Here is a 21782-nt window from a genome sequence, read left to right as displayed (position 1 = left end):
CCATATGAGATAATAGTGAAATATATTTTATAGAAAATTTTTATACCATCAGTTTATATAACTAATAAATTTTTTTTCTAAAAACAAAGAAAAAATGAGATAAAAGGAGTTACAAAACCTAAAAGCGTGTGGTCACAATGTGACCACACACTGTAACCAGCGTGTTGTTACACTGAACATTAGATTTTTAATCTAATAATCTACATTTTTTTCTTAATTATGGTGTTTTATGTCAAAAAAGAATTTCATATGTAGCAATAATAAGGGAATAAAATAATAAAGGTAACAGAAGACAATATTAAAAATTAATAAAAAATAATAAATACAGATAAAAACAAAAGTTTTAATTGTGTTTAAAACATTCTCATTAATAAAAAAAACTTACAGTTTTTTTTGCTTGATAAAAACCGATAAGGAATACTAAAAAAAAAATCTTACTATTTATCTCTTTATATTATTACTAAACTTAATATTAGTAGTAATAGTAGAAGTAGTAGCAGCAGCAGCAGTAGTAATAGTAGTAGTAGTAGTAGTAGTAGTAGTAGTAGTAGTAGTAGTAGTAGTAGTAGTAGTAGTAGTAGTAGTAGTAGTAGTAGTAGTAGCAGTAGTAGTAGCAGCAGCAGCAGTAGTAGTAGTAGTAGTAGTAGTAGTAGTAGTAGTAGTAGTAGTAGTAGTAGTAGTAGTAGTAGTAGTAGTAGTAGAAGTAGTAGTAGTAGTTATAGTAGTAGTAATAGTGTCCACTTGTATGTGTTTGACACGAACTATTAGCAGCCACTAAAGCTGAGGTAATGACATTAAATTCTCTCAACATATATTTTAAAGGAAAGTATAGGAAATTTATATACAGATGTATAAATAAATATGGAATAGCAATATGTCATTTAAAATTACAAAAATTAAAAAATTACATTTTGATAGCATTACGTACAAATATCTGTAAGTTGAGATTGCTGGCGGTATATGGAATGATTGTGTACAATCCCTTTATAATATGAGAAAACTTGGAAATTTTATTTTAACAACTAGAAGACTTTCTTGCTATAAAAATACACGACAAGATTAAAAAAATTAAAATATTTATTTATGGTAAAGGTTGGATTTGAACTCTTGGAAACAACACTGAGGACAACGCACTTAAACTACTGAGCTATTGGAGATATATGTTTAAAAGAAAACAAACCATTTTATAAATCTCTTATACGGATTGTAATTAATCAACACTTTTGAAGTGGGTTCTCTAAATAAGCACAACTTTATTGCATAGCAACTTGCAACTTTATTGCATAGCAACTTGCGACTTTATTGCATATCGTCAGGTTAGAATTATTTTGTTGTATCTCCAAATTTAAAAAAAATGAGTTTATACCTTTTTCTCTTTTTTTGTTATATTTTCTTTCTAGCTTTAATACTTTTTAAATTGAAAAAAACAACTAAATAGTGTCAAATTAGGTGTAACCGATTGTTCTATGTGCAAAATAGCGATAGTTATTAATATTATTTTGTTCTATTTTCAACAACCAATAAAATTGTTTATAAATCTCATTAAATAATACGTTCGTGTTTATTTCCTCTTTAAAATTTTAAAATGGCGGAAAATATAAATGTATGTCTTGGAGTAATAAACCAAAATACAGGTATTTTCTTATATATTCTAGTGCTAATCACCTTTTTTTAGTTATTAATAAAAATTCAGCACATTATTTTAGTAAAAAATGTGCTATTATCTTATCAGAACCTCACGGATTCTGTTGTATATGTGACATATACACTAGTGTGTGTATGTCACATATATAACAGAATCCGTGAGGTTCTAATAATATAAATATATAAATATATATATATATATATATATATATATATATATATATATATATATATATATATATATATATATATATATATATATATATATATATATATATATATATATATATATATATATATATATATATATATATATATGTCTCACCATCAGTAGGTTCATCAGTAAGAATCAGGGAGATTCTTCCTGATGAACCTACTGATGGTGAAACACAGTGTTAAAGAATATTAGATAAGTGTTTTTACTAATTTATTATTGCTCTGTTCTTTAAGAATATATATATATATATATATATATATATATATATATATATATATATATATATATATATATATATATATATATATATATATATATATATATATATATATATATATATATATATATATATATATGTTTCACCATCAGTAGGTTCATCAGTAAGAATCAGGAAGATTCTTCCTGATGAACCTACTGATGGTGAAACACAGTGTTGAAGAATATTAGATAAGTGTTTTTACTAATTTATTATTGCTCTGTTCTTTAAGAATATATATATATATATATGTATATATATATATATATATATATATATATATATATATATATATATATATATATATATAATGTATATATATTGAGCACTCTATTTGTTGTATATACTAAATAAATAAAGATTCAAATTTAAATGAATCGCTTCATATGTGGAAAAAATTATCTTATTTTCACCTATTTGCATTGCATAACTTTTTTATGTTTAATTTTTATTTTTAGTTTATCCACAACAAGCTAATATCATGGTTACTCCCTATGTTTCAACACATCCTTTAATTGCTGCTCAACTGCGATTACCTCTGCACGGTGGGAAAACAAGAAAACGTAAGGCAAACTGATATAACTGGAAACAGTCAAAAAGAAAGCGACTTAGGCAATCAGGAAAAGAATATATAAATATCAGAGGCAAGGTTATTCAACCAAAAAGTATTAAAAATAAAAAAGATTGTGGAAATTGTTGCAAGTTTAAGCGTTCCATGAAAATTTCAGAAGACGAGAGAAAAATATTATTTAATGGATTGTGGGGAATGTCTCAGATTGAAAAGCAAATCTTTTTTAGTAAAAATACTGAAAGATTAGATAAAAAAAACGACTCAGACCAATAAAGTAAGCAAATCAAGAAGAAAATATACTTATTTTTACAATTTCTTTGTTGATAATGTCAAACATCGTGTATGTAAGGTGTTTTATTTGTCTACATTAGACATCAGCAGCAGGCAAATATCATACTATCATGAAAATAAGCTTGAAACTGGTATTCCTGCCCCTACAAAATGGGGGAAACATTGTAAAAAAAAAGTTCTTGAAATGACTAAACAGAGTATAGAAAACCATATTAACTTGTTTCCACGAGTTGAATCACATTATTGTCGAAGTATTTCCTGCAAACAATACTTTGATGGTTCATTAAATTTGAAGAAACTTTATGATTTATATTTAACATATTGCACTCAATATAAAATTTTACAAGCAAAGGAATGTATGTACCGAAATATTATTAAAACTAAATTTAATATTGAATTTCAAAAGCCAAAAAAAGATCTGTGTGATACATGCTACCAATTTTGCATTATTGAAAATGCAAATGAAGAGCAAATCCAAAAGTATAACAAGCATATTGCATCAAAAAATGAAACAAAGATCAAGAGAGATAAGGATCGAAAGTTGAACTCCCCTACCACAACCATAGTTTGTATCGATCTACAAAATGTCTTGAGCTTGCCAAAAAGTAACGTGGGAAACTTCTTTTATAAAAGAAAGCTCAGTTGTTATAATTTAACAGGTTACTCTTCGCTGAACAAAAAAGCATATTGTGTATTATGGCATGAAGGTATGTCTGGTCGTTCTGGTAACGATATTGCTAGTGCTGTGATATGTATACTATATCAAGTTTACAAGGATCTTCCTAATATTGACAAGTTTTTACTTTGGTTTGATTCTTGTATTCCACAAAATAGAAACAGTCATATGTCAGCTGCATTGCGTGAGTTTCTTATTGATCATCCAAATATTGAAATCATTGAACAAAAGTATTGTGAGCCAGGGCATAGCTCCATTCAGGAATGTGATAATATACATAGTCAGATTGAGAAATCATAACATTCGGCAGAAATATTCAACCCTCCCGAGTTGGTAAAAGTAATGTTGAATGTTAACCAACGTAAACCATTTTTTGTATACCAAATGCAAAAAAAGGACATCAAAAATTTCTCAAAAATTGCTTGTCTTATGAACTACAAAAAGGTTCCGTACTTTTATGTCAAAACACTTGTATATAGGTTTAATGCTCCTGGTCATGTGTATTTCAAGAATCGTTTTACAGATATTTATAAAGAGGCACGGCTGTCTAAGCCAAAAAATACTAGAGGATCAGGAAGTAATCTTGAAGAACCATCAATTCCATTGGCATCTTGTTTTCCACATAATATTGAAATTTCTAGTGAGAAAGTAAAAGACATTGTTTCTATGTACCCATACATGCCAGCTGTAGATGTTTGTTTCTATAAAACCTTATTTCAGTAGTTTTTTTTCAACTCTTCATCCGGAAACAAATTTCATTTTAATTGTTTTATTTATATACTTTAGTTATGTTATGCAACATTCAGTTTTATAAGTTGTATAAGTTGTATAAGGTTCATTCAAACTATTATTAACATGTTATTTGTATTAAAAACTTTGTTTGTTTATTTTCAATAAATCTTTTTAGAAATAATTTTCTTTAAATAATATAGCTCTTGTTAAAAGCTGCCCATCCTTCCAGAAGTAATATCAGTTGAATTCTGTCTAAGTAGCAATAAGAAAGCTAATTATATAAACCCATCCATTTAAGTTTTCCAACGAAGTGTTTTAGGTTTCTATATTTGCATTTAAATCCCTAAGTTAAAAGTAATTTGTTGTAATTCATTTGCTTTTCGCAAAACATTTAAATTGTTTTTACTAAAATATGGAGATAGCACAAAATAATATTAACGCAAAATGTATCTATCGAAATTATCTCCAAACAGGGTCGGGCCATAATAGCAATTTGAGCAACTTACTTTTTTTTTCAAAACAAACAATTATTTTTAGTATATAGCCAAGTATTGAAAAAAGTTTTCATTAATGAAAAATATATTGCCAATTCTACTGTATTACAGTGTAAAACTTCAACTTGATTTATCTCAGTTTAAACAAATGCAGAGTTAGAACAAAATAATTCTAACCTGACGATATGTAAATAATATAATAATAAAAAAACTTGTTATATGCAACTGTAAAAATTCCACTTTTATAACGTTATGTACAAATGTCTCTAAGTGTAAGCATTAGTATGTTAAGCTGAGTTTGCAGTCGCATATGAAACAATTGTGAATAATATAACTTTTAAAAACTTTTTAAAAATTATGTCTTTTTTGCTTAAACTGTTTTGTTTTGTATTTAAAAAAGTGACATAAATGTAAAGACCCAAAAAAAAATTTTAGGTGAAAAAGGGATGTCAGTACAAAGGACAGCACACTTAACAACTAGGGTACTGAAGATGTGTTTTAAAGATTAACAAACAATTTTACAACCTTTTTATACCGATTAAAATGATTCAACACTTTTTAAGCGAAAAAATACATCTAATAAAATTTTTATTAAAAATCAGCCTTTAACATACAATAATAACAGTTTGAATCTCATGAATTAATTTATTAAACTTGTTTTTTTTTTTGTTTGCACTTAAAAATTCTATTTTTAAAAACTATTTATATTCAAATCAAATTTGATGACCACAAACTAGACAAAGGCCTTTTCTATAAAACAAATTATCACGTTGCTCAGAACACACAATACACTTTCTCGCCTTAGCTGTTTGAAGTTTCCTATCAGCTGTGCAATTCAAAGCGTTTTTAAACAAGACGGAGCTTCAGCTCCTGATTTCTAACTGGATGCAACTATCTTAATTCCTTATTTAGGCAGTTATGCAAACACTCTACCTCCTCTTCATTCAATTACTCAATAGTTTTAAACTGTTTAACAAAATGTGGTACATTAAAAATAAGCTCACACATTTTTTGAATGATACTTTCCTTGGGAAAGCAAGTATGGAACTCTGAAACAAATAAATTTATATAACTTAAAAGCTAACTTACCCTGACATTCTAAACACTTATATTTCTCTATATCACACATTACCCTCTTTTCAGAATCACCAATAAATTCACAATATTGATGAAAACACCAGAGACACATACTACACGGCACCCAATCAATATTAGAATTTTTCGCAGTTTTTTTTTTATTGCAGGAGTTTTGAGATATATGTTCTAATTCAGAAAAATTTTTTTTTTTATTGGCTATCCATTGTGTCTGTAGATTTGCAATGTCTACAAATTGTATACTTAACAAAAGTAAAAGGATTCTGCTGTACTAAAATATTCAATGCTTTAAGCAGCTTATATTTTACTCATTCTACATATTCACAATTACATAAAAATAAATCAGCCTGACTATATGTTTAAGTCAATAATTCATACAGTTTTAACACTATTTATAATATGCAAAACAGGAGGCACAACATTTTCTGAATTTATTGTCAGAAAAATCACAGGAGCAATAATTAAATAATGAAACTTACTTAGAGCTTTTAAGTTTCCACCAAGTCTACCTTCACACAAGTTTGCATTGTAAGCCTCTTCCAGATATTGTATTGTTCTCATTAAGATATCACAATTAGCAGGTATGTGAGGCATAAAGGCATGACTTCTTAGAGATTTTAACTCAACTAGGTCTGTAGAACTAGGAAAGCTAGCAGCTAAACCCTAGTGTCCCAGAACATCATAGATAAAATGAAAATCTCCACCTAAGAACAACTTTTTTTTGCATTCTTATTATGTCGTCGGCATAACTCCGGAGAATAAAGATAATGTTATCACAACAATTAGAACCCTGATACATACAAAATAAATGAGTGTCATACACAGATCTAGATGATTTAGAATTGATAAGTAAAAGATATTGAATTTCATATACTTTCCACCTTTATCTCTTGCAAAATGGAGCCATACCTCTTTGCAAAAACTAATATCAGAGTTAAGATTTTAAAGATTATTAAAAACTTCTTCAATATAAGCTGTCAAACCATTAATACACAGACTGAACACAAGGTACTTTATTCGCAGATGGATAAAGCAACATGGACTTCACAGTAACATGTTCTTTACTGACATGCATTGTTTGCATATCTTGTTCTTGTTTTACCTTGGGTTTAGATGGGAGGATCTTTGCATCAAGATTACACAGAATACACCTTAGCCTTCGGAAATCAGCTGTAGGCATCCTTAATTAACTTTGCAGCTCAAAAGCATCAGAAACTCTTAACTGCACAACAAAACTTTATAAAACTTATTTGCAATACACTGAAGTATTGACTTTTCACGAGACAGAACATCACAAAACAACAAAGACAAGTTACTTTCTAAATCTTTTTAAATCTGCAACAACTAAATCCTTATTATCACTAACAACTTTTTTTTCAATCTTTTTTTCTTTGTAATGTTTGGCACATTTTATCAAACTCATCAATACTAGGCAAATTAAACTCAATTGGCAAAATAAAACTTAAAAAACTAAACGACACTTTAAATTGAAAAACTAAACAACACTTTAGATTAAAAGACCATGAGTAAAATAGAAATCAGATTGTTGGTGATTTTATCATTAATTAATCACTTAACAAAAGGAAAGTTACATTCATCTTCCTAACCATCTTCCCATTCAATATATAGTTTTAAAATTTTACATTCAATAAAATACAATGATATAAAATTATTATAAATTTCATGACACAAATATAATACAAATAACTCAAATAAAATAAAATTTATTGACAAATAGATCCAGTAGATATAAAAGTATTACACAACTTATCTGTTTACTAGTCAAACTCTCCACGAGCCAAGAAAAAAAACTGCATAACTTAGTTTATTTTGTACTTCAAAATTTTGTCTAGCTGAAACTGTAACTCTGTTGAAAATTATAAGATTTTAGCTTGGAACATAACGCATTTAAGGTCATTGCTTGAAAATGTAAACAAAAATTTTGTAAAAAAAACTTTTTTTTTTACTAAATAAGACAAGTTTGAAATCATTCTTTATAAAATAGCTAAAGATATAGAAAATTTTTTTTACATTTTCATGTCCATAAAGGGTTGAAATTTCAATGATTTAATGGGTATTACAAAATTAATACCTTTTTTATTTAAAATAAATAAAAACAAAATAATAAATGCATTAAAAACTAACTTTTTGTAAAATAATTATCAATGCCCACTAAAAATTAGATAGAACAGACATTAATTGATAAGTATTCCAAACTTCAACCATCAAGCATGAAGACAGGTTATAAAATTTTAACCCAAGACAGATTTTCTGTAAAAATTGTTAAAAACAAAAAAGTGATCCAAAATCATTAAAAATGTTTTAACACTATTGATTTTTTTTCCGCTTAATGTAAACATTTATTTATCAAGGAAAGATGAATCCTTGAAATGAAAATTTATAATTTTATTTGAAGATTAAAGCATGAATATAAAAAATTTAATATTATTTTAAAATCAGTAAATTTTGAAACTTTATATGTGGAAATTGTTTATTTTATGATAAACTCATGACATGAATTTATCATGTCATGAATTTTGTTTCATGCAATGTAAAATGTCATTACATAATGACATAATTTTACATTGCATGAAACATCCATGTTATAACAAGAAACGCCAATTTCTTGGTAACTTTTGCTTTTATTTAGAGCAACCCAGGGCGATTCTGCACACAGGGTGTGCAGAATATCTTTTAAATTTGAAGACCAAGCTGAAACAGCAAACTGCATCTGGTAGTACTGCACTTAACTTGTTTCTCTGCGCAACAGCCTTGTTCATCTAGGTTCATGTTTCAGAGTTGTAGAATTAAGAAAGTGTTGTTATCACAACTTAAAGTAGCCTTCTCGACTGTAGTGACCTTCATGGCCTTGGGTAGGTGAATTGAAGTAAAATTTATACATATATATATATATATATATATATATATATATATATATATATATATATATATATATATATATATATATATTGCTGTTTATTGTATCAAGTTTAAATACAAAGCTTCTTGTTTGTTTAAGGGTGATCATATGTGATTAATATAAATTAATGATTAATGCAAATTATTCACAAAATGGATCAATAACATTATATGCTGTCCGGACTCTTACACTTATATATTAGCTGTCCGGACTCTTACATTATATGCTGTCCGGACTGTCTCGTACACTGTCTCGCTGTCCGGACTGTCTCGTACACTGAACATTTCTATACTTATTCTTTCAATATTTTTTAGTAAGCAGTAGAAAAACTAAACATATTGTCTACCTTTTAAAGTTTTAAATAAGAAACTAATCATGACCAGTATAACAAGAATCATGGTAAGTCCACACCATTTCTGTGCTTATTCTTAATTTAGTTGTTTTATTTAAATAATTTTTAGTAAGTGTTAGAAAATGAAAATCTGTCAAATCTTTGTTTTGAGATAGCGATTAATGTTCAATACTTTATAACTTCTTATTGTAAAATTGTAAGCTTTTATAAAAAAAAAAACGGGTACAGACTTATAAATTTTTTTCTATATTTAGTCTTTATTAAGTTTTTATTAAATTTATTTTTAGACCATCTGCAGCATATTACTACCCTCACCCCATTAACTAATTTTGAAATAAAATAAGTAAGAATGTAAAATCTTTTTTTTTTATAAGAAAAAAACTTGTTCATTTAATGTGTGTTAAAGGCCCAGACTTAACTAATTACCTTACATTATTACATTAATAACTTAAGTATTTTTATAGTGATGTATGCACAAAAAATTTCTACCACTGTTTTGATGTTTATTAAAATCTTAGCCTTTTTTAAAAACTCTCTCTCCTTTTTTTGCTATAGTATATAATTTCTTTATATTTGTTATGTATATAACACCAATAGAACTTTAAAAATGTTTTATTTTGTATTTTAGAAAACTGAAAAAAATTAAAAAAATAAATTTAACATGCAGGCAAAAGGATTTGAACCACCAAGATTCACTGCAGAAGTGCAGCGAGCTAACCACTTCGTCCACTAAGGAACACATACTTTATACAAATTTTTATTACTATTTAACAAACAACTTGATAAAACTTTATAAATTGGCAAATAAATGCTATAAATCAAAATTTAGAAAATATTACCGCAATGCAATTTTAAAGTAAAAGTAAAACTATGAAAATTGATAAAATTTTTAACAACATACAATTTAAATATTACATAAGTTAGATATTTGCATACACATTTGTCCACATTTTCTTATTAAAAAATTGCTGCAACTCTTTCTAGCCATTAACTTGAGTTTAATTGCTAGAAATTAATATTAAGTTGTTTAATAAATAACATGATAAATTTCTTCTCTAAAGAAAAGTATATATAAATATATATACATATATATACATATATATATATATATATATATATATATATATATATATATATATATATATATATACACATATATATATATATATATGTATATATATGTATATATATTTACATATACTTTTGGGAAGAGCGGAAGGAAAAAAGTGATTCTTACGCCAACACATACGTCACTTTTAATTACTTTTGACTTTCGCCCAACATTTTCGTGTTGGACGAAAGTCAAAACCATTAATTTAATTACAAATTAATTGTTATATAAAAAAACCACAAAAACGCAAATTTAATTGACCAGAATGTTTTTAAAAACATTCTGAATGTTTTTAAAAATATAAACAATGTTTTTATTTTCATTTTTTTTAATAAAATGTTTTTATTTTTGTTTTTTTTAATAAAATGTTTTTATTTTTATTTTTTTTACTGTAAATCATGCGCGGAGTGTTGCTACATCGACTATCTTATAGCCTGACTCGCAAGGGAGTGTTGCTACATCGACTATCTTATAGCCTGACTCGCAAGGGAGTGCTGCTACATCGACTGACAAATAGCCTGACTCGCAAGGGAGTGCTGCTACATCGACTGACAAATAGCCTGACCCGCAAGGGAGTGCTGCTACATCGACTAAGGGTTTGGTTGGGGCAGGCAGTCTATCATTATTTAAAAAAAAAAATTCCGGTCTTGCATTTTAATTTTTACTTTTTGTCAACAAAATATGGAAAAAACTTTCGGACAACATCTAAGGGTTCTATATATATATATATATATATATATATATTTCTTCTATATATATTCTATATATATATATATATATATAGAACCCTTAGATGTTGTCCGAAAGTTTTTTCCATATTTTGTTGACAAAAAGTAAAAATTAAAATGCAAGACCGGAATTTGTTTTTTTTAATAATGATAGACTGCCTGCCCCAACCAAACCCTCAGTCGATGTAGCAGCACTCCCTTGCGGGTCAGGCTATTTGTCAGCCGATGTAGCAGCACTCCCTTGCGAGTCAGGCTATTTGTCAGTCGATGTAGCAGCACTCCCTTGCGAGTCAGGCTATTTGTCAGTCGATGTAGCAGCACTCCCTTCCAAGTCAGGCTATAAGATAGTCGATGTAGCAACACTCCGCACATGATTTACAGTAAAAAAAATAAAAATGAAAACATTTTATTAAAAAAAACAAAAATAAAAACATTTTATTAAAAAAAATAAAAATAAAAACATTGTTTATATTTTTAAAAACATTCAGAATGTTTTTAAAAACATTCTGGTCAATTAAATTTGCGTTTTTGTGGTTTTTTAAAAACACGATTAATTTGTAATTAAATTAATGGTTTTTACTTTCGTCCAACACGCAAATGTTGGACGAAAGTCAAAAGTAATTAAAAGTGACGTATATGTTGGCGTAAGAATCACTTTTTTCCTTCCGCTCTTCCCAAAGCCAACAAACTATAGATCTATATAGAACCCTTAGATGTTGTCCGAAAGTTTTTTCCATATTTTGTTGACAAAAAGTAAAAATTAAAATGCAAGACCGGAATTGTTTATATTGTTAAAAACATTTAAAATGTTTTAAAAACATACAGAATGTTTTTAAAAACATTCTGGTCAATTAAATTTGCGTTTTTGTGGTTTTTTTAAAAAACGATTAATTTGTAATTAAATTAATGGTTTTTACTTTCGTCCAACACGGAAATGTTGGACGAAAGTTAAAAGTAATTAAAAGTGACGTATATGTTGGCGTAAGAATCACTTTTTTCCTTCCGCTCTTCCCAAAGCCAACAAACTATAGATCTATATATATATATATATATATATATATATATATATATATATATATATATATATATATATATATATATATATATATATATATATATATATATATATATTTAAACAACTTTAAAAAGTATTCTAATTTTTTCTCTAAACAAAAGTATATATAAATATATATACATATATATATATATATATATATATATATATATATATATATATATATATATATATATATATACATATATATATATATATATATTTATATATATATATATATATTTATTTATATTTATATATATTATTATATTTATATATATTATTTATATATATATTATATATATATATATTTATATAAATATATATATATATATATATATATATATATATATATATATATATATATATATATATATTTAAACAAATTTAAAAAGTATTCTAATTTTTTCTCTAAAGAAAAGTATATATAAATATATATACATATATATATATATATATATATATATATATATATATATATATATATATATATATATATATATATATATACATATATATATATATATATATATATATATATATATATATATTTAAACAACTTTAAAAAGTATTCTACACAATAGAGTGCTCAATGTTCTTAAAAGAACAGAGCAATTATATGTTAGTAGAAAATCACTTAACAAAAATTTTTTCCATTTAACACTGTGTTTCATTAATGAAATGATAAACACAATGAAACACAGTGTTAAATGGAAAAAAATATTGTTAAGTGATATATATATATATATATATATATATATATATATATATATATATATATATATATATATATATATATATATATATATATATATATATATATATATATATATATATATTGTTAAGGGATGTATGTATATATATATATATATATATATATATATATATATATATATATATATATATATATATATATATATATATAATTTAATTTGTTGGTATATTTAGTAAAATAATTCATACCGCTCTAATGAGAATGCATTGAGGTAGTTGAATTGCAAGAGTATATAATGGTGCTTCATACTTTTTAAGCTGCTCCACTATCTTAAAAAAATAAAGTTCTTTTTGTAAAACAAATAAATAAAAAATGTATATAAAGTACAATCAGTAACAAATAAATATTCATATTAAAATATGCATATTAAATTAATTATGTATGTAATTAATTTAGTTTATAACATTTTTTGCTTCTACAACACAACGATCACATAGGTGACAAAGGGAACTGCTTAGTTAAGTAGACGCAGGAGGAGCGATTCTAGGAACTGATTTTAAAATGTGAAAAATACAATTGTAATTGTATGAGTGAGAGTCTAAAAAGGTAGATATCAAGCAGGGTAGTGAGGCTCACTCTAAACTAGTTTATTTTAAACTGAAAAACTACTTTATGTTAAAAGAGACAAAATAAGTACTGTAAGCATCATCAATATTCTACTATGCTACTGTGTCAGTAACTGTTGTAGTTTACAAATGGGACAAAACAGTATAGCAGTGTTATACCTATAGGAAGGGGAACAAATACAATCACACATAGGCACTTTTTTGCTTAATGAAATTACTAACTGAAAAAGAAAACAAAGCCATATCCAATAAATTTCGGTTTAGAGAGTTGCAGAGTAAAGATATGCATACCAAGAAGAACTTTCTTTGAGTAAAACTTATGCAAATCAATATATGCTGTTTAAACTATTGTTTGTAACAAGAGCATCATTAACAGTAAACATTAACAGTAACATTATTCAGTAACAATTTGTAACTGATTAACATTGATTGTTCTTAATGCGAAGGTTTTCTGTGCTTAACTTCCTCCACCCAAAGAAAAGAAAATATTTATCTGTGCTGTCTTAAAAAAAGCTAATTTGTTTAATGGTGTTGAGTCCAGATAAATTGGACTCTAAAATGTAAGTGTTAACCATTAATTTTTGATTTCTTATCATGTTGGTATTTTTTTTAATTACATCACAGGACAGCTGTAATACATGTAACAGCTATTTTAAATAATTTAACTACAAAGACAAACATGCATTTCCTCAAGGTTACTTGCTAATATTTGTGTCTTTTAGCATCAAAAGAAAACTAAAAAATATTTTTTTTTTTGGCATAATTCTGTGTAAAAGATGTTATTTACAAACCTTTTCAGCTTTACTTCATTTTTATATAAAGCCTCAAAAAATGTTTAACTAATTTTTCAAAGTATACAGTACAAATCTTTGTCTTAGTAACAATATCTTTTCAAACTTTTCAAAGTTTTTCTTATTGATTTCAAATAATTTTTTGTCTAAAAATTTGTTTGTGCAGAATGTAAATTCTGTTATATTGGCAAAAACTACTTGCCATTTAAAGAGAGATAAAAACTCTCATATTTAACTTCACTTAAAAGAAAGTTGTTTAAAATAATTGTTTCACTAATAAAATAATGATAGGTGTTTTTAAATTTGGATTCTGCAGGCCTTGTTATGAGATTTTTTTGCATAACGGAAAAGCGTAACGCAAGTAACTGTAAATGTAACTTTATTCAATAAACATATTTACATTGTTAAAAGTATAATTACGTCAGTTGTGTATTTTAAAGACCTACATTGTAATTAAATTTAATTGGAAACCACAATAAAAATTGTTGTAAGTCTTTATCGTTATACAGTATTTATAAATAATCTTTAAATTAAACAAAATTGTTATAAAAAAATTATATATAAAATTTAAATGTTGTTTGAAAAAAAAAAAAATTTCCTAATTTTAAAAAACTTAATCTTATTCAAACTTATACTATTTTTTTTTTAAAACACTTGCCTTACGTTTATTTTTTATAAATGAGGGGGCAATTTTTAATTGCTGAATTTTATTTCAAAAAAATAATAAAAACTATCAACAACTTTTTTTTAACATTTTGGCTTTAAAAAAATCTTTGCATACTACTCATAAACTAGTTAATCATTTCTAATCGACGTTCATTCTATGATCAATTCAAAAAACTAATGATAAAAAAACTTTTGCTAAAAAGTAATTTCAAATATAAAAAAATCACCTTTTCATAAATTTTTTATATAAAATTTACTAAAAAAAATCTCTAAAACATTTTTTTAATATTAGCACATTTTTATTTAACTATCTGTTTTTTTTATCTAATAAAAAAAATATTTTACAAATGTTTTTTATTAATTTAATTAATTACTGCTTAATGCTTACCGCATAAACTATTTTAGAAGACTGTTTAAATAATCTAATTGAAAAAAAATTTTGGCATAACTTAAATGGCTTAACTTTAAATCACCATTTCATATGTAAAATTCAAATGGCGTTTCTTAACGAGGACTGCTTCAGCAAATTAGATATAAAATATAAATAAAATTTGAGTATAGAGTGGAAAAAAACCTAATATGAATAAGTAAACCATGTTAAAACGAAACTTACCATTTAGTTCATAAAATATTTCACTAGTTCTTTTGTTGAATATTTTAATTTTAATTTTGTTGAATTTTTAAAATTCGAGAATTTTTATTTTAATTAATCTCATTCTATAAACACAAAAGTATTGTGTATCTATAGAAAATTTGAAAAAAAGATAAATAAGGTAAATAAAATAGAACAATTTTTTATGAAATACTCAATATTTCAGACTGTATGAGATAGTGTAAATCTATATTTTATGGTAATATTTATGGGGAACATTTTGTTCATAAGTGATGAGACAGGGTTATCACTGCACCAATTTAGTGATTTTAAAAACAAAGAAACAGCTGAAAACAAAATGATAACTGTATCTCCTTGAGAAAACTTGTGGGCTTTTTTTAGTAAAAAATACCCAATATATTGGTGCATATATAGTGTATGCAATGGTATATTGGTAATTTAAGTAATCATTTACTACAGCTCAAGGGTTGAAGTAAGTGATCGCGATTTGTGAATCTGAAAAAATATCTAGTCTTCAAAATTTTATTGATGCAAAGTCGTGTACTTTGATTTCAAGGAGCAAATTATTATAAGTTTGTTAGCAAAAAAGTTATAAAAACAAAACATTAAACTTATGACTACAAAAGTAATAACACTCTAGTCACTAACTGCATCATAAAATTCATAAAACTATAATAGTGTTATTACTTTTATAATGCAGTTAGTTACTAGAGTGTTATTGCTGTTGCAGTCGTAAGTTTATTATTTTATTTTTTGTAACTTTTTCGCTAACAAATTTAAGTTGATTCGCCCCTTGAAAACAAAGAACACGGTTTTGCATAAACTAAAATTTTAGACCAGATAATTTTCCGGATTTTTCATTTCATCATTGCTTTATTCAACCCTTGCAACTGTATGTTTAGTTCTTTAAAAAACTGTACGGGTATGTTCCATTGATAATTACTTAATTAAATATTGGTAAAAAATTATGAAAATTTTACAGAAAGTTTTGAATATTAATCAAGTGGAAATATTCTGTAAAAAAGGAATGTTTGATTTAAAAAAAAGGAAGAATAGATGTTGTAAATAAATCATTGAATAAGTGTCCAATTTGTAGGATTGGAAAAGATGCAATACGCCATAAAAAACTAAACATATCAGAGTTTCTACCAACTCATTATTCAACATTTAAATGAAAATGAAATTTTCCGATAACAACTATAGATTGTATCATAACTGAGATTGGCAATAATTTAGGGTGCAGAGGTATTGAGTCTAATGCATAAAAGACCTTTAAAGAGAAATACTTCTTCCATTATTTTTTTCCATGTTCAAAGTCCATAATTCCATGCCTGGTGAGAATAGGTTTCCATATTACCATTTTTTTATTTAATCATGACATTACGGAAGAGTAAAATTACTAGGGATATGGCAGAAAGTTGGCTAGCTGTTATTGCAAAGAAACAAAAAAGGGATTTTCAGACGAGTTAAGAACATATCAAACTCATTATATAAAGTATGTTGAAGACAATCAGCAATACAAAAACATTTGCAAAAATATTTGTATTTGCTCAAAACAATCCAAACACTCTTATAATTAACATAGTACCACCTCTAACATTCTATTTAAATTCCTGGACCACTGCCATAAGTTGAACTAGAGTTTCAGGTTAAGAGTTACCATTCTATTTCTGTGCAATTATCCATTTTGGATTTTTCTTCTGTAAAATTCTGAGCTATTATATTTACACCTATTATAGACACCTTTGCAGTTTCATGGAAACTTCACAGTTACCACGTTAACTTCTTATTTAGTTATTTTTGTTGCGCATTTTTTATATATGATGCAGTAGGTACACCCTGAGTCAATTAACACATCCTATACGTCTTTACAGACCAAGCATATGGTAAATCTAAAATCATTTTTGGATGCATTCTTAATATGCCTTGGCACAAGTAATTCAGCACTTCACTTGTCTTGCGCCTTCTACTTGACTTGTTTCAATTTGTGTTTTAATTATATTTTTAGATGATAATCACTCACAAATATGATTAAGAAATTTTCAGTCGTAACACACTGATTGTGTTTGCAACCTGGGATTAATATGCCTTTTTGTTTTTATGAAGTTGTAAATAAGCGCAAATGAAAAAATTGTTGCAGCAGCAAAATTTTCATTTGCATTCTTTGATTGTGCTTATACAGGAATTTGAGTATACAAGTATATATATATATATATATATATATATATATATATATATATATATATATATATATATATATATATATATATATATATATATATATATATATATATATATATATATATATTGTTATAAAATTATATATATATTGTTATAAAATTATATATATAATTGTATAATGTTATAATAATAAATTTATAATGTTAATAAATGTAGAAGTTCAATATAAAAAACAATTTAAAAAAAAAAGGGGGTAATCAAAGCATTTTATTTAAAAGAATGATTTGCATATTTGCAAATATTAAGCATTAAACTGGAGCATTAAACTTACAGATAAAACTGTTTTTTCAATATTTTCATCTGATAGAACATCTAAACATAATCCACATCCAGTTACAGGTGAGAACTGTTCTGACTAAATAACAAAACAAAAAAATTTAAGTCAGCAACAATTAAAAAAAGTAAGTAAAAAAAATTTTACCAAGAAGGAAATCTACTCTATCATTTTGCATTTCAATTTTGAATTAATACTATGCTTGTTATAAGTTATTGCAAAATAACAAACATAAAGTTTATGGGCTAACTTGTATCCAAATTAATTGTAGAAAATTCACTCTACCTCAAAAAAAAGTGAAGTTTTTTAAATCTTCATTTTGTTTACCTACAGAAGAGGTAAACAAAATAGAAATTTTTAAATTTTATGTACACTGTTATTAGTTCTGTTACCTATAGCTCATCAAGTATGGTAAAAAAAAAGTTTAAAAAAAACTTTACTAAACACTCCTTATCTAAAATTATGGTAAAAATGAAAAAACTAGGAAAAAAAAGTTAAAGGAGAGGCTGTGTTAAATATCAACAAAGTTTAATAAACTATTTTATACTTGTTTTAAATTTGTAATATATTTTGTTTAAATAAAAATGTTTTAAACTGTTTCCTGCCTAGGATAATGGATGCTGGATCTTCTTGACTCTACTTAAGGATTTTTTTTTTTACCTCTCAACTTTTTCTGCTGTTTTCTTTATGAAAGTAGCTCATTAAGGAAAGTCTTTGAATTGACTTTTTATCAGTTAAATCTTAGTTTTAACTTTTTACTATTGTTAAGGTATTTGAATCTTTAATTAAAAAAACTTCTAATATCTCGTGTTGAGCCTGACAACTTTTTCTCTGAAATTTAGTATGGATTTTGATCCAATCTGTCTGCAGCTGACTTGCTAACTGGTATAGCAGAAAGGTTCTATTTAGTAAACGACCAGGGCTATGGCTGGGGCCAGGTTTGATAACACATAGCCGCGACCGGGGATGAGTTTATGATCAGTGCTGCATTAATATTGATAGATCCTATAAAAACGTTATTTTTAATTGAAATTTATGATATGAGTTATAATTAAAAACAATACTTTTAAAGGATCTATCAATATAAATGAAACCCCGGTTATAAACCTGGCCGGGGCTGCATTAAAATTGATAGATCCTATAAAATATTGTTTTTAAATAAAATTCATATCATAAATTTTAATTAAAGATAACATTTTTATAGGATCTATCAATATTAATGCAGCTCTGATCATAAACCTGGCCCTGGTCATGGCTATGTGTTATCAAACCTAGCCCCGGCCATAGCCCCAGTCGTTTACTAGTTCTATTGTGCATAATATGGAGGTGGCAAGACAAAGGCTATTGCTCTTAATATATAAAGGGGTTTGGATAGTCTTGCATGCTAGTCTTCTCTATATGCTCACTCTATATGTTGTATCTGGGAAAATTTTTTACATTACCAAATCATTCCTTTTTAACCACAGCAGTAAAGTCATCCTTCAAGGTCAGCATTCTTTTTTTATTTCAAAAAAATTTTGAAGTACCACAAGGTTTTATTATTGGTCCTGTGTTGTTTCTTATCTATATTAATGATCTTCCAAACAATCTTACATCTAAAGTGGTTCTACATGCTGACAACACAATTAAACACTCCAGTCTTGAAAAAAAGTCATCCCTGTTTGATTGCTTAGCACAGACAGTCTATCTTGAATTTGATGTCTCTTTTTTGACAGCTAGGAGTATGTAGTTACTTATGAATATTACCCAAACAACACTTGTTTAGTGCTAACAGTTATTGCATTATTGATGATATTTCTACATAAGTGAATTGACAACACTCTTACTGAGTCCTCAACTTGATTCTTTTTGGACTAAACTTCATCATTTATCTCTCATTGATACTATTTACACAATCCATTGTATCATCCAATTAGTCATGGCTTCTTGTTATAAAGAGTTTTGTATTATAGGGTGAGCTACTAAACTTGTTTTATAATTATAATTGTGTAACTAAAATCTCAATAAAGATTTCTTTAGTTTGTTAGGTATTTAGCATTTACTTTTCCAATTTTTTTTCCAGCATGGATGCAAAACATGTAAACTTCCTATTAACATTTTTTGAAGAAAACAATATTGTGAGTGTGCAATTAAAGACCTGCAAGAAAAAAAATTGTTATCCCTTTTGTGTTTGAATTTTGTTAATCTAACCATTAACCAAAATTCATAAGTATAAGAAAATTTAGCTTTCTTTTATTATGGATATAAAAAATTGAAAAAAAATTTTATATTACAGACAAAAACAAAGTTTCCTTGTATAATAATATTTTCAAAAAGTTTTCATCAAAAACTGTTTAAGTGAAAATAAAAGTAGCATTACTTATCCTGTCTTTATTTTTAAGATATATTTAGTTAAAGCAAACATTCACTAATTATATCTCTATTATTATATTATAATAAGTAAATTATATATTTTTTAATTACCTCAAACACTTGATTAACATTTTCAACAGAGTAACGTAGTATGCACCGGGTACAATATTTGTTTGAGGAAAATAACTCTTCCATATTGAATATGTAAAAATCTAAAAAATATTTTCTTGCCAAGATTGGGTTAAAATTCAATTTTAAAAAGTATAATCAAATATAAATTTTAAGAGAGAAAACAAACTAATTTCATTCACAAAATTTTACTATTACTATTATTATTAATATTATTACTATTATTATGATTGTTATTGTTGTTGTTATTGTTGTTGTTGTTATTATTATTATTATCATTATATGAACTTTTGTAATTAATGTTGGCTAATTAGCCTAGTTCCATTTATGTTGTATTGAAATATGCACATAGAAAACAGGAGATTTTTTAGGCTTCAGATTTTTCAACTTTTTATTTTAATAAATTATCGATTTACAATGATTTAGGACTTTCATTGTTAGTTTTTGTTTATTTAGAATATATGATAATTTCTTGAATGTGTATTCAGATATATTAAATATCTGAATATCATAAATATTTGTTAATATCATAAATATTTGTGAGAATAAATAGTTTTCAATATTTATTTATTATTCATTTTATCTATAAATTAAACCAAAAATCGGAAATTTAAGCAGAACCCAAATTCAAACAACTATGATTTTTTTATTGAGTTACTCCCTACCAATTTCTTTTATTTAATTAACAAATCAATATAACTATAAAAAAAATTTAATATAGAAATCTTGTCATTCACTTTAATTGTTATATAAAGAAAATTGCTATTACAAAAAAAGATAGCATTTTCAATAGAATTTAAAAAAGTGAAAAAAGAAAATACAGAAATTACTTGATTTCTTTCTGACTTATTGATTTTTTTTATTATTTCATTTTTTTACTGGGTTCCATATTGTTTTTAAGATCAAACTAACATTAACTTAATTTAAAGAATAAAAATTAACTTTAAACCAATGTCTTTTATTTGATTAACAAATTGATATAACTATAAAAAAATAATAATTTTAATATAAAAATTTTGTCATTTACTTTAATTGGTCTTCTTGAAAAAACTACTTAAAATAGTCTATAAAGAATACATCAAAATCAATTAAAACATGCAACTACACTTATTATAATTTATTCGACTAAAAAAAATAAGGGGACAAAAACTTTAGTGTAATAGAAGGCAAAATCTGCGAAATAGAAATGAGCCAGTTTTTTTTAATTGCTTATTTATAAATCTCACAAATTAAA

At 25.6% G+C, this 21782-nt stretch overlaps 1 protein-coding gene across 2 annotated transcripts in view; it reads right to left on the bottom strand.

Annotated features, from left to right (window-relative positions):
* Positions 1–20685, bottom strand: part of LOC100201849 (tRNA pseudouridine synthase Pus10) — a 54767-nt gene extending 34082 nt beyond the window's left edge. For both annotated transcript variants that reach the window (XR_010640705.1, XM_065805024.1), the window contains exons 1-4: positions 20531–20685; positions 18065–18148; positions 13105–13185; positions 386–420 (exon numbers count right to left, since the gene is read on the bottom strand). Coding sequence is in view for 1 of the 2 variants with exons in the window: in XM_065805024.1 (XP_065661096.1) it covers positions 386–420; positions 13105–13185; positions 18065–18148; positions 20531–20614 (284 nt within the window). In the remaining variant the exon portion in view is untranslated. The remainder of the gene's footprint in view (positions 1–385; positions 421–13104; positions 13186–18064; positions 18149–20530) is intronic.
* Positions 20686–21782: the final 1097 nt, after the last annotated feature.

The sequence above is a fragment of the Hydra vulgaris genome, chromosome 09 (assembly GCF_038396675.1).
Source record: "Hydra vulgaris chromosome 09, alternate assembly HydraT2T_AEP".
In the NCBI taxonomy this organism is placed as follows: Eukaryota; Metazoa; Cnidaria; class Hydrozoa; order Anthoathecata; family Hydridae; genus Hydra; species Hydra vulgaris.
The sequence above is the reverse complement of the archived record's forward strand: the minus strand, read 5'-3'. Positions and strand labels throughout refer to the sequence as shown.